Source organism: Mobula hypostoma, chromosome 22 (genome assembly GCF_963921235.1).
Source record: "Mobula hypostoma chromosome 22, sMobHyp1.1, whole genome shotgun sequence".
Classification (NCBI taxonomy): Eukaryota; Metazoa; Chordata; class Chondrichthyes; order Myliobatiformes; family Myliobatidae; genus Mobula; species Mobula hypostoma.
The window spans coordinates 34,468,191-34,481,142 of record NC_086118.1 but is presented as its reverse complement, the minus strand read 5'-3'; the positions used below and the strand labels follow the sequence as shown (position 1 = coordinate 34,481,142).

Below are 12,952 nucleotides of genomic sequence, written 5' to 3'. Positions count from 1 at the left end.
AAGATTGGAAAGAAGGAAAGGAACACCATGGAAAAGTTTGGGCACCCCAAGAGATTTGACCTGTCCGATAACTTTTACCAAGGTCTCAGACCTTAATTAGCTTGTTAGGGCTATGGCTTGTTCACAGTCATCGTTAGGAAAGGCCAGGTGATGCAAATTTCAAAGTTTTATAAATACCCTGACTCCTCAAACCTTGTCCCAACAATCAGCAGCTATGGACACCTCTAAGCAGCTGCCTAGCACTCCGAAAATTAAAGTAAATGATGCCCACAAAGCGGGAAAAGGCTATAAGAAGATAGCAAAACGTTTTCAGGTAGCTGTTTCCTCAGTTCGTAATGTAATTAAGAAATGTCAGTTAACAGGAGCAGTTGAGGTCTGGAAGACCAAGAATACTTTCCAAGAGAGCTGCTCGTAGGATTGCTAGAAAGGCCAATCAAAACCCCCATTTGACTGCAAAAGACCTTCAGGAAGATTTAGCAGACTCTGGAGTGGTGGTGCACTGTTCTACTGTGTAGTGACACCTGCACAGATATGACCTTCATGGAAGAGTCATCAGAAGAAAACTTTTCCTGCGTCCTCACCACAAAATTCAGCATCAGAACTTTGCAAAGGGACATCTAAACAAGCCTGATGCATTTTGGAAACAAGTCCTGTGGACTGATGAAGTTAAAATAGAACTTTTTGGCCGCAATGAGCAGAGATATGTTTGGAGAAAAAAGGGTGCAGGATTTCATGAAAGTGCAAATTCTGGAAGCAAACATCACACCATCTGTAAAAAAGCTGAAGATGAACAGAGGACGGCTTCTACAACAGGATAATGATCCTAAACACACCTCAAAATCCACAATGGACTACTTCAACAGGCGCAAGCTGAAGGTTTTGTCATGGCCCTCACAGTCCCCTGACCTAAATGTCATCTAAAATCTGTGGATAGACCTCAAAAGAGCAGTGCATGCAAGACGGCCCAAGAATCTCACAGAACTAGAAGCCTTTTGCAAGGAAGAATGGATGAAAATCCCCCAGACAAGAATTGAAAGACTCTTAGCTGGCTACAGAAAACATTTATAAGCTGTGATACTTGCCAAAGGGGGTGTTACTAAGTACTGACCATGCAGGGTGCCCAAACTTTTGCTTTGGGCCCTTTTCCTTTTTTGTTATTTTGAAACTGTAAAAGATGGAATAAAAAAAGTCATCTTGCTTAAAATATTAAAGAAATGTGTTATCTGTAACTTTATGCCTTTTGGAAATCAGTTCATCTTTTACTCGCTTAGGTATTCACAGTAACAGAAATTTTTGATGGGTGCCCAAGCTTTTGCATGCCACTGTATATTTCTTTTCTTTTCCACAGATTTTCATCGTTGAGTTTAGTGTTAGCCTACTCTATGCATTTCAGGTAAATATAGTGCTTATGTTTTATTTTGTGTTTTGCAGGATCTGGAACAATATGCGGCCAGTTACAGTGGTTTGATGCGAATTGAGAGGCTTTTGTTTATTGCAGAGCACTGTCCGCAGCTACGCATTGAAGCCCTGAAGATGGCACTGTCTTTTGTTCAAAGAACATTTAATGTAGATATGTATGAAGAAATCCATCGCAAGTTGACAGAAGCCACAAGGTAAATGAGAAATGTTGCATTGAAAAGCAAGGCAAAAGGGCAGATGCTCAGCCTATTAGCACACTATCACTTTCAAAATGAGATCCAGTTAGTGCCATTTTTCACTCTTTCTTGAAGGCAGTTTTTCTTCAGATAATCAAACCCATTTTGAAAGTATTACTATTAAATCTGTATCCTATAGTATATTGAACAATAAGCTTTGAACCTGATCTATTTGTTACATAAAGTTGTCCTTCATTGAACGCCTGATTTAGATATCCAGGGCTTTATTCTGAATCTCTGGATCAATAGTACAGTTATTTAACTATTTTGCTACTATATTTCAACCTTTGTGTTTTTGTGCAATTTTTGGATTGGAGCAAGTGACTGAGCTAAAATTGTTGTCTTTTGCATTATGTACTTGCACAGGAAAATGGCTGAGCACACACGATGAGGTCAAATAATATGATACTGCTATGTCAGTAGTGCAGAAGACTACTACCTGTATGAGGTCTCCCAATGAGGGTCTAGCAGCTACTACCTAAAACAATCCATCAGTTATCATCTGAATCTGAAAATGTCCCACTTATCCCTATTCACTACTAACCAATCTGCAGTCCATTAGTAGACAATTTATGAACTATGTCTATGCAATGGGAAATGGAAAATGCATGCCAAAAGGGCAGTGTTACAATAGTCATGAAGGATTTCAATGTGCAGGTAGATTAGGAAAATCGGGTTAGTGCTGGATTCCAAAAGTGGAGAATTTCTAGAATGCTACAAGATGTCTTTTTAAAGCAACTCATGGTTGTGCCCCTTAGAGGATCAGCTATTCTGGATTGAGCACTGTGCAATGAACCAGAATTGGTGAGAGCTTAAAGTAAAAGAACCCTTAGGGGTAAGTGATCATAATATAATTGAATTCACCCTGAAATTTGAGCAGGGGAAGCTAAAGTCAGATGTTTCAGTACTATAGTTGAGTAAAGGGAATTACAAAGGAATGTGGGAGGAGTTGGCCAGAATTGATTGGAAAAGAAGACTGACAGGGATGATGGCAGAGCAGCAATGGCTGGAACTTCCGGAAGCAATTCGGCAGGTACAGGATACATCCCAAAGAGGAAGAAGTATTCTGAAGGCAAGATGACACAACCGTGGCTAACAAGAGAAGTCAAAGCCAACATAAAAGCCAAAGAGAGCACGGGTAATAGGGCAAATATTAGTGGGAAATTAAAGGATTGAGAAGCTTTTAAAAACCAACAGAAGGCAACTAAAAACTAAGAAGGTAAAAATGGAATACAGAGGTAAGCTAGCCAATAATATTAAAGCATATACCAAATGTTTCTTCAGATACATAGTGTAAAAGAGAGCCAAGATTGGATTTCGGACCACTGGAAAATGATGCTAGAGAGGTAATAATTGGGGACAAGGAAATGGTGGACGAACTGAAGAAGTGTTTTGCATTCTTAACTGTGGAAGACACTAGCAGTATGGTGGAAATTCCAGGTGTCAGGGGTCATGAAGTGTGTGAATTTACCATTACTAGAGAGAAAGTTCTTGGGAAACTGAATGGTTTGAAGGAAGATAAGTCACCTGGACCAGATGGTGTACACCCCAGAGTTCTGAAAGATGTGGCTCAAGAGATTGTGAAGGCATTAGTAATGATCTTTCAAAAATCACTAGATCTTGCAATGGTTCTGGAAGACTGGAAAATTTCAATATCATTCTACTCTTGTAGAAGGGAGAGAGGCAGAAGAAAGGAAACTGTAGGTCAGTTAGTCTGACCTCAGTGGTTGGGAAGATTTTGGAGTCGATTATTAAGGATGAGGGCTCAGGGTACTTGGGGCACATAATGAAATAGGCTGGAGTAGTGTGGTTTCCTCAAGGGAAAATCTTACCTGACATATGTTAGAATTCTTTGAAGAAACAACTTGCAGGATAGACCAAGGAGAATTGGTGTTGTGTACTTGGATTTTCAGAAGCCCTTTTGCCACACATGAGGCTGCTTAACAAGTTATGAGCCCATGATATCACAGGAAAGATTGTAGCATTGATAAAGTAGTCGCTGATTGGCAGAAGGCAAGGAGTGGGAATAAAAGAAGCCTTTTCTGTTTGGCTGCCAGTGACTAGTGGTGTTCCACAGGGGTCTATGTAGGGATGATTTTTTTTTACGTTATATGTCAATGATTTGGATGATGGAATTGACTTTTTTGCAAAATTTGCAGACGATATGAAGATAGGTGGACAGGCAGGTAGTTGTGAGGAAGTCAGGAGGCTACAGAAGGACTTGGACAGATTAGGACCATGGGCAAAGAAGTGGCAGATGGAATACGGTGTTGAGAAGTGTATGGTCATGCATTTTAGTAGAAGAGATGAAAGGATTGACTACTTTCTACATGGAGAGAAATACAGAACTCTCAGGCACAGAAGAGCTTAGGAGTCCTTGTGCAGGATTCCCTAAAGGTTAATTTGCAGGTTGACTCTGTAGTGAGGAAGGCAAATGTGATGTTAACATTCATTTCAAGAGAACTAGAATATAAAAGCAAGGATGTAATTTTGAGACTTTATAAAGCACTGGTGAGGCTTCACTTGGAATATCGTGCGCAGTTTTGGAGAGGGTTTAAAGGAGGTTTCCTAAAATCATTCCAGGATTGAATTGCTTGTCATTATGAAGAGTGTTTGATGGCTCTGAGCTTGTATTCTCTGGAATTCAGATGTATGGGGTTGGGGGTGGGGTGACCTCATTGAAGTCTATCGAATGGTGTAAGGCTGCCTTAGAGTGGATGTGGAGAAGATATTTTCTATGGTATGAGAGTCTAAGATCAGAAGCCACAGCCTCAGGATAGAGGGGTGTCATTTTAGAACGGAGGTTGTGACGGGATCCTGAATTATCCCTTATGATCTGTGCTTTTAAAAGGAGAGAGAGCTGTACAGCACAAACAACTTCTTGTTGAGAGAGAGAGAGGGGCAAAGACTGCTCACAGTTTGTTCGGAATTTTTGCAAGGACATTGCCAGCTTCTGAGTGCCTACAGAGAGAGAAAGGAGGAGCTACTTGATGGACAGCTGGTGTTCAGCATGCTAAGATAAATACAAGGTCAGCTGGTTGTTAGACACACATGGTTTTGGACACTGGTTGAGCTTTGTTGTGCCCATAGGAAGGTGAGTTTTTGGAGGATCGATCAGGAGAATCAATCAGTGGCTCTCACGCTGTGGAGAAGGTGTGACCGATGGGAAGTTATTAGTGTGTCCAATCCTCGCCTGGGTTGATAACTCCCCCACAGAAGACGGTCCCCTTGTGGTCACATTTGGTGACTTCTAAAGGACTCTAGGAGGACGGCATCAGCTCACCTGAAGAACTAGACATCTCTCTCTCTCTCTGTCTCTGTCTGTCTCTCCCTCCCTCCCTCCCTCCCCCTGTCTCCCCCCCCCATCACTACTCAACTAAATACCACAAACTGAACCGATGCCCTTTATTCATCATCGTAAGACTGTATCCATTTACCCCCAGGCTTAAAGAAGCTTAGTTTTTATATTTCCACACACATGGATAGATATATATAGAGAGAGATAGATATAGAGGTAGATGTATTATAGCTAACCTGTTTGATATATCTGAATTTTATTGCTGTATGGCATAGCTACTAATAAATAGCATTAGTTAACAGCAATACCAGACTCCAAGGTGTTTTCCATTTCTGCTGGTTCTTTAACCCGTCACGGAGTACGTGACAAGATGAAGAGGAATTTCTTTAGCCAGAGAGTGCAGAATTTGAGGAATTCTTTGCTGCAATCAGCTGTGGAGGCCTAGTCTTTATGTATGTTTAAGGCAGGGTTTGATAGCTTGTTGATTGGTCAGGACATGAAGGGATATGGGAAGAAGGCAGGAGATTGGAACTAAGAGGAAAATTGAATCAGCCATGAGGAAATGGAGCAGATTCAATAGGACAAGTAGCCTAACTCTGTTTCTATATCTTCTGATCTTATGGTCTCTATTGGGTTCTGGGTAGAATACTTTATGATCCAGCAGAAATGATAATTCTCTGCTACTTTGCAAGAATCTTTCATCTTTAAGTTTCTGCACTTCTCATCAACTATACTGTACTGCTTTCATCCACGTTTTTTCTGTAGATTTGCTCCTTTCCCATTTTTCCCAACTATGTAGGCTACTATCAGGGTTTGATGCTTGAAATCAGTGTTCCTCCTTTTCTAGAGAGAAAAATACATCTCAATTTTATTATTTGCAGTGTCCCATGATCTTTAATGGAGACCTTTTATTTATGAAATGAAGCTAGATTTTGCTACCTCATCGATTATTTCTCTTTGGGAGCTTAATTTTAGAAAGCAGATGGCAGAAGTTCAGGTGGAAAATTCAGGACTTGACAGTATTATATCTAAATGACTTGAAATGCATAAGCCTTCAATATACATAAGCTTCCTTGGCAGGAATATAAGGTTAGAAATGTATTGCTCTATTAATCCCTTCTCTCTTGGGAGAATGAGAAATTGTGGTATTATTTGTTCATGATTGTAGTCAGTTGAAATAGATAATGCAGGATAGGAGCAGATCATGGCAGGAGAACGGGAAGTGAAAGGGGGAGACAAGAGTAGTAAAGGTGCTCTGTTTGACTCTTTCAGAATGCAATCAAAACAGTGCAATATAGAAGAGGCTTTTAGACCCACAATGTCAATGCTGACCATTATTACTAGGCAAAGAGAAGCTAATCATGCAGAATATTTAAATTCTTTGTTATTGCATTGAATGTGTTCCTTGATATTATGCTGAACGTATGGTATTTTACCAATCGAGTTGAGCATGATTTAAGTGCTAGAGCTCTTGGTTTGTGCATGAGTTAAAAACTTATAAATTGAGCTGCAAAAACTTTTTTTTTGTTCTGCAGGGAAACTCAGTGTGTACCAGATACAGTGCCTGAATCAGGTCTGGAGCCCCCTACACTGGACACAGCTTGGGCAGAGTCTACACGGAAGAAAGCTTTACTGAAACTGGAGAAATTAGATACAGATTTAAAGAACTACAAGGGAAATTCTATCAAAGAAAGCATCAGGTAACAACTTTTCAAAAGATATGGAATCTGTCTTCAGTACACAATTTGAAGTGTGTCTGGGCCAGGTCTACAATATAGCGTATCATTATTGCCGGTTGGATCAAGTAATGCATTTCTATACAATCAATTCTATCCAATTGGCCCAGCTAGATAATAGCCAGGACCATGCTTCAGTGCAGAACTGAGAGAAGGTTAAAATGCTTAAGGTCTAAATTTTTCACTTGCTCAGTGATACTATTGGATGAAGACCTATGAGTTCTCTGACCCTGACAAGCAGATCAACTGGACACTTAATTTGCTAAGAATAAGAATTTTCTTTGTTCCAATGTGAGTGGATGGTAAAACAGTACTGATTTTTTTTTTAAGTTACCTCTCTTAGCCAAACACTGGACTTTCCCAGGAAACTGAATTGCGCTGAATGTCAAATCCAATAGAGATTGCATTTTTTTTTTTTTTTTTGGCTCTCGTCCATTGTAGAAGAATGAGAATTGGTTGGCATAGGCATAGACTGCAATCAGTTATATACTATTTCAATTGACTATAATGCTATTCATTGGGTGAATGTCCCAAACAAAAAACATGAATTGTGATGTGAACTAAAATGTTTGGGCAATTTTTTTCTCCTTACTTCATCTATTCTTCATCTTTTTCCCAAATATGTTAATATAATTAGCCATTGGTTAAGTTAGAGACAAATAAATGAATTGGGATTGGTGGACTTCCATTTTAACATGAATGTGAGGTGATTGCAATTTTTAAAAATTTTATTACAGGAGAGGGCATGATGACCTCGGTGATCACTACCTAGACTGTGGGGATCTTAGTAATGCACTGAAATGTTACTCACGAGCCAGAGACTATTGCACAAGTGCAAAGCACGTCATCAACATGTGTTTGAATGTCATCAAGGTATGTGAACAATGGTCAATTACATAACATTCTTGTATTATAAACACATTCCACACTGAGAGGAACTGGAGGTATTGGTACAATTGGAAGCTTTGGTACAGCATATCCAAATTAGACCATTAGTTATTCAGTGAAATGCAGCAAACATAAGGGTATGTGCCATATTGAATGATTATGCTGAATTCTGACTAAATCAGCTAAAATTTCGAACTGATATAAACAATTTATCTGTGAGAAATAACATTAATTTTGTTTACTGGTACTGCATCCTCCTGCATAAACTCTCCATAGCTTTGTGGTCACTGTATCAGCTCATGCTTGATTTTCTTTTTCCTCTCCATTTATATGAAAGGCTTTATCGTGATCACCAGATGGAATGCTTTGCAGAAAAGAAAGCCTTAAAGCAGTAAATAATTGTATGCTGGAAACTTAGACTAATGCTCAAAAAGTTGGATAGATGGAATGGGTGAAAATGATCTTTTGGCATATTACTATTTTGTCTAAAATCCATGTATTGATGTTTCTCACTTAGTGTTAAATACTCTTGTTACAATCAGATTGTTTTCTGAAAATATTTTTAATAAAGATTATTTCCCCCCCCACCCCAATTTGTAACAGGTTATCTTTCATACTATTTTCTTCTCTCCAGTCGAATATGACCATCTGTGAAACATAGTTTTAAATTATTTTAGTTTTATTTCAGTTTTGAAAAGTATCCAGCTTGTTCTGCTTCCTTACAATATTTTCCTTTTATTCAGTCCTGGAAATGGAGACTTAAATAACTGTAAATTTGTCTTTTTATTTAAAAAAAACACACCTGTACTAATTGTAATTAATGTGTGTAAAACTACTGCAACCTGACCGCACATACTTAAGTGTTTTGATTATTTATTTTAGTGATATATTAGAATTAACAATATGCTAAATTATGCAGTTTAATATATAAATTGTAAGTTAGTTGGCTATGATTGGCAAGAGTGCATGCTATATATTGAAAATTATGTTGTGTAACTAAAGGGGAGTCTAATTTTTGAAGCAGCAAGGTCAACTAATAGGAAATCAGTTCAAGTACTGATCTTGCTACTTAGTCTGGGCTAGCTAAAAGCTTTTGCTATACATTTCACAATGAGTCAAACACCTATTTGTCTTCAAACATCATTAGATCAAGAACAGGCCCTTCAATCCATAATATCTATGCCGGCAATGATGCCAATTTAAACTAATACCATTGGCTATAGATGATCTATAATCCCTCTATAACCTGCCTGTTGCACCTGAACTGTAAGGGGACTAATATCCTAGCAGGAAGGTTTTCTGGTGCTGCGTGGTGGGGTTTAAACTAGATTTGCAGCGTTTGGAAACCAGAGTGCCAGCGCAATTAGTGGAGGGGTTGTGGAGACAGATTTTGGTACGACCTCAGACAAAGTCAGGAATCAAAAGGTTGAGCATAGTGCAACTAGTGTCCTGAGCTGCGTGTATTTCAATGCAAAAAGTATCGTAGAAAAGATGGATGAGCTCAGGGCTTGGATCAACACCTAGAATTATGATATTGTAACAATTAGTGAGACTTAGATGCAGTGGGGGCAGGACTGGCAGCTCAATATTCCGGGATTCCATTGCTTTAGATAAAACAGAGTGGAAGTGATTAAAGGAGGAGGGGTGGCGTTACTAGTCAGGGAAAATGACATGGCAGTGCTCAGTCAGGACAGACGGGAGAACTCGTCTAGTGAGGCTTTATAAGTGGAACTGAGAAATAAGAAAGATATGACCTCGTTAATGGGGCTATATCACAGACCACCCAACAGTCCGAGGGATTTAGAGAAACAAATTTGTAGAGAGATCGTAGACTGTTGCAAGGAACACAAGGTTGTTATAGTGGGTGATTTTAACTTTTCACCTATTGACTGGGACTCCCATACTGTGAAAGGACTAGCTGTTTATGTTCCCTCTAAAGGCTGATTTATACTTCTGCGTACAGGCTACACTGTAGGCACCGCGTATCCTATGTTGTAGGGTGACACGCACCTCCCCAAAAAAGTAACTCGCGCGTCGCAGTGATGCAGACAGCAACAACTGTGATTGGTCCGCTTGGTAGCATTGCATTTCCTCCTACGCATTTCCAGTTGCTTTTTCTCCACCATGTCTGTAGGTATACTGTGCGTACACCAATGTGAAATAAATGGTTAGAGACGATGAACCAAATCATCAAATCTACCTACCGACATCCGAAAATATTTGAAATGCATTTCCTCGTCCATGTCCCTCACGAAGAAACTCAACACAGTGGCATAGAAACCCCACCGCCAACTAGCGTTTTGGCAGTGAATTGCAGAGTGACACAGACACACCAACACATGTTCGTTACGACAAGCCAACGCAGAAGTATAATTCAGGCCCACGGTGTAGCCCGTACGCAGGAGTATATATCAGCCTTAAGCTGTGCGCTTGTGTGCGGCACACACGTTTTTCAACCAGCGCACAAAGGAAATTAATGTGCACACAAAAGATTAGTTACCTAAAATAATGTAGTAATCAATAATTATTGGAAGTAATCTTTTAGCTAAATGTTTCTGTTAACTAGTTAGTCGGTATTTCAAATACCACAATGCACGTCACTAATGTACGTCACCTCACCTTTCCTATTCCGGTCTGTACAGCTGCATCACGGCAGCAGCCATCTTTGGCGGACAGTGTTCATATCGTAAAGTTTACAAAGATCTGTTTCAAATCCTGTAGATAGCTTACTAAGTTTTTATTTTTAAAAATATTGATTCACTATGTTGAATTCAAAAGAAGCGAAGGGCGTGAAGAGCCAAAGAACTGCAGATTTGTTTAAAGTTGAATTGCTTAACAAAATAGTAGAAACTGCTACACCGAAAGCTCATGAGGTCATGAACATTCAGCTACGAGAAATATTTATGTGTGATTCTGAAACTGGAGTTATCTGTTTGTATTGTTGTGATGCGAAAGTTGCTGGAGAATTTGCTAGTGGAAAGAAGTGGAATGATATTTGGAAACTTGAATTTTTGAAGCGTCATTTGGCAAGTAAATCGCATTTGGAAGGTGTACAAAAGCTCAGGCAACAGAACCTGTCATTACCCGTTACAGGAGTGTTACAGGGAGACAATGTTTCGTGGAGTGACAAAGGTAAAGTTTTGCTAAGCCAACAACGTGAAGAAAACATCACAGTAGATACAAGTTCGCTGTTGATTTTTATAAATAGTCTTTGTGTTCATTTAGAAGAAAGGTTTCCTGAAGATGAGGTACAAGAATGGTCAGTTTTTGATCTCTCCACAATTGCAGATTGTGACTTCACATTTGGCAATGAACAAGTTAATGCCTTATGTCTAATATATCATGATTTTCTAGCTGAAAATACTGTAATAGTTAGACAGTTCAATGATTTCAAATTTTCCGTGCAAGAAAAAATTAAATCCAAACTGATTTCAAACTTTGCTCAAATGGTGGCATTTGTACCTCAAAAGGAATAGTTTTGTGACCTTGCACAGCTAATGGACATTGGGGGAACCTTTCTTGCGTCTAGTGTGGACTTTGAGCAAGGTTTTAGCCTAATGAATCAACTCAAAAACAAGCTGAGAAACCATTTTGGTGAATGTCATTTGGATATATTAATGAGAATCAAAAGCTATCAATTAGATTAGTCTAGATAGAGTCTACAGAGAATGGGTAAATGCCAAAGACAGGAGAGAGGAAAAAATAACTGAGTGACTTAAATATGTATGTTATTTTGTTGTTCTGTGCAGTTTAATGTCAAATATTTTGTAAACCTACATAAACTGTGTCATGTGTGCATTCAGTGCGCACATGCTTTTGTCACAGGAAAAAAATTGCACAGCATAAGATTTTTGCGCACACTGACTACTAAAAATTAGAGGGAACATTGCTAGCTGGGATAGAGTTTGTCAAATTTGTTCAGGAAAGTTTCCTTAATCAATACATAGAAGTCCCAATGAGAGTGTGTGCAATATTTGATCTGCAATTAGGGAATGAGACAGGGCACACAACAGAAGCTTGTGTAGGAAACACTTTGGATCTAGTGATCACAGTGCCATTATTTTCAAAGTAAATGCAAAAAAAAAAATTGGGTCTGTTCCACAGGTTGGCATTCTAAATTGGAGAAAGGCCAGTTTTGATGGTATCAGAAATGATCTGATAATTGTGAATTGGGACAGGCTGTTTTCTAGTAAAGGTGTGCTTGGAAAGTGGGAGGCCTTCGAAAAAAGAGATTTTGAGAGTAGAAAGCTGATATGTGCCTGTCAGAGTAAAACCTAAAGATAGTAAGTATAGGGAACCTTGGTTTTCAAAAGATATCGAGGCCCTGGTTAAGAAAAACTGGAGATGCATAGCAGGTATAGGCAAGTAGGAACAAATGAGTGCAAGAAATGCAAGAGAACACTTAAGAAAGGAATCAAGAGGATTTAAAGAAGGCATGAAATTGACCCCGCTTGCAAGGTGAAGGAGAATCCTAAGGGACTCTACAGAAATGTTAAGATCAAAAGGATTGCAAGGGACAACATTGGTCCTCAGGAAGATCAGAATGGTAATCCATTTGTGGAGTCAAAAGAGGTGGGGGGGGATCTGAAATAAAACTTTTGCATCAGTATTTACTCAGGAGATGGATACAGAGTCAATAGAAGTGAATCAAAGTGGCATCAACTTCATTGATTCTCTACAGATTACAGAGGAGAAGGTGTTTGCTGTCCCAAGGCAAATCAGGGTGGATAAGTCCCCAGGGCCTGACAAGATGTTCCCTCGGACTCAATGGAAGACAAGTTCAGAAATTGCCAGGGCCCTCACAGAGATATTTAAATCATCCTTGGTGACAGAAGTACCAGACAATTGGAGGATAGTCAATGGTGTTCCGCTGTTTAAGAAAGGCTGTAAACACAAACCAGGAAATTATAGGCAAGTGAGTATGTCATCAATTGTAGGAAAGTTACTTGAAGATATTCTAAAGGACCAGATATGTAAGTTTTTGGATAGACGTGGACTAATTAAGGATGGTCAGCATGGCTTTATGCGTGTTAGGTTGTGTCTAACCAATCTTAGTTTTTCAGGGAGGTTGCCACAAAAGTGGATGAAAGCAGTGGATGTTATCTGCATGGACTTCAGCAAAGCATTTGACAAGGTCCTGTGTGGGAGGTTATTCAAGAAGGTTTGGCCACTTGGCATTCAAGATGAGGTAGCAAATTGGGGTTAGACATTGGCTTCATGGGAGAAGCTAGAGATTGGTAGTAGAAGGTTGCCTCTCTGACTGGAGGCCTGTGACTAGAGGAGTGCCGCAGGGATCGCTGCTGGATCCTTTGTTGTTTGTCATCTATATCAATGATCTGGATGATAATGTGATTAACTAGATCAGCAACTTTGCA

At 39.4% G+C, this 12,952-nt stretch overlaps 1 protein-coding gene across 2 annotated transcripts in view; it reads left to right on the top strand.

The window, feature by feature from the left end:
* The window catches only part of gps1 (G protein pathway suppressor 1), a 78,678-nt gene that overhangs the window by 22,795 nt on the left and 42,931 nt on the right, over window positions 1-12,952 (top strand). For both annotated transcript variants that reach the window (XM_063074429.1, XM_063074430.1), the window contains 3 exons: window positions 1,432-1,613; window positions 6,489-6,653; window positions 7,427-7,562. In XM_063074429.1, the coding sequence (XP_062930499.1) occupies window positions 1,432-1,613; window positions 6,489-6,653; window positions 7,427-7,562 (483 nt within the window). The remainder of the gene's footprint in view (window positions 1-1,431; window positions 1,614-6,488; window positions 6,654-7,426; window positions 7,563-12,952) is intronic.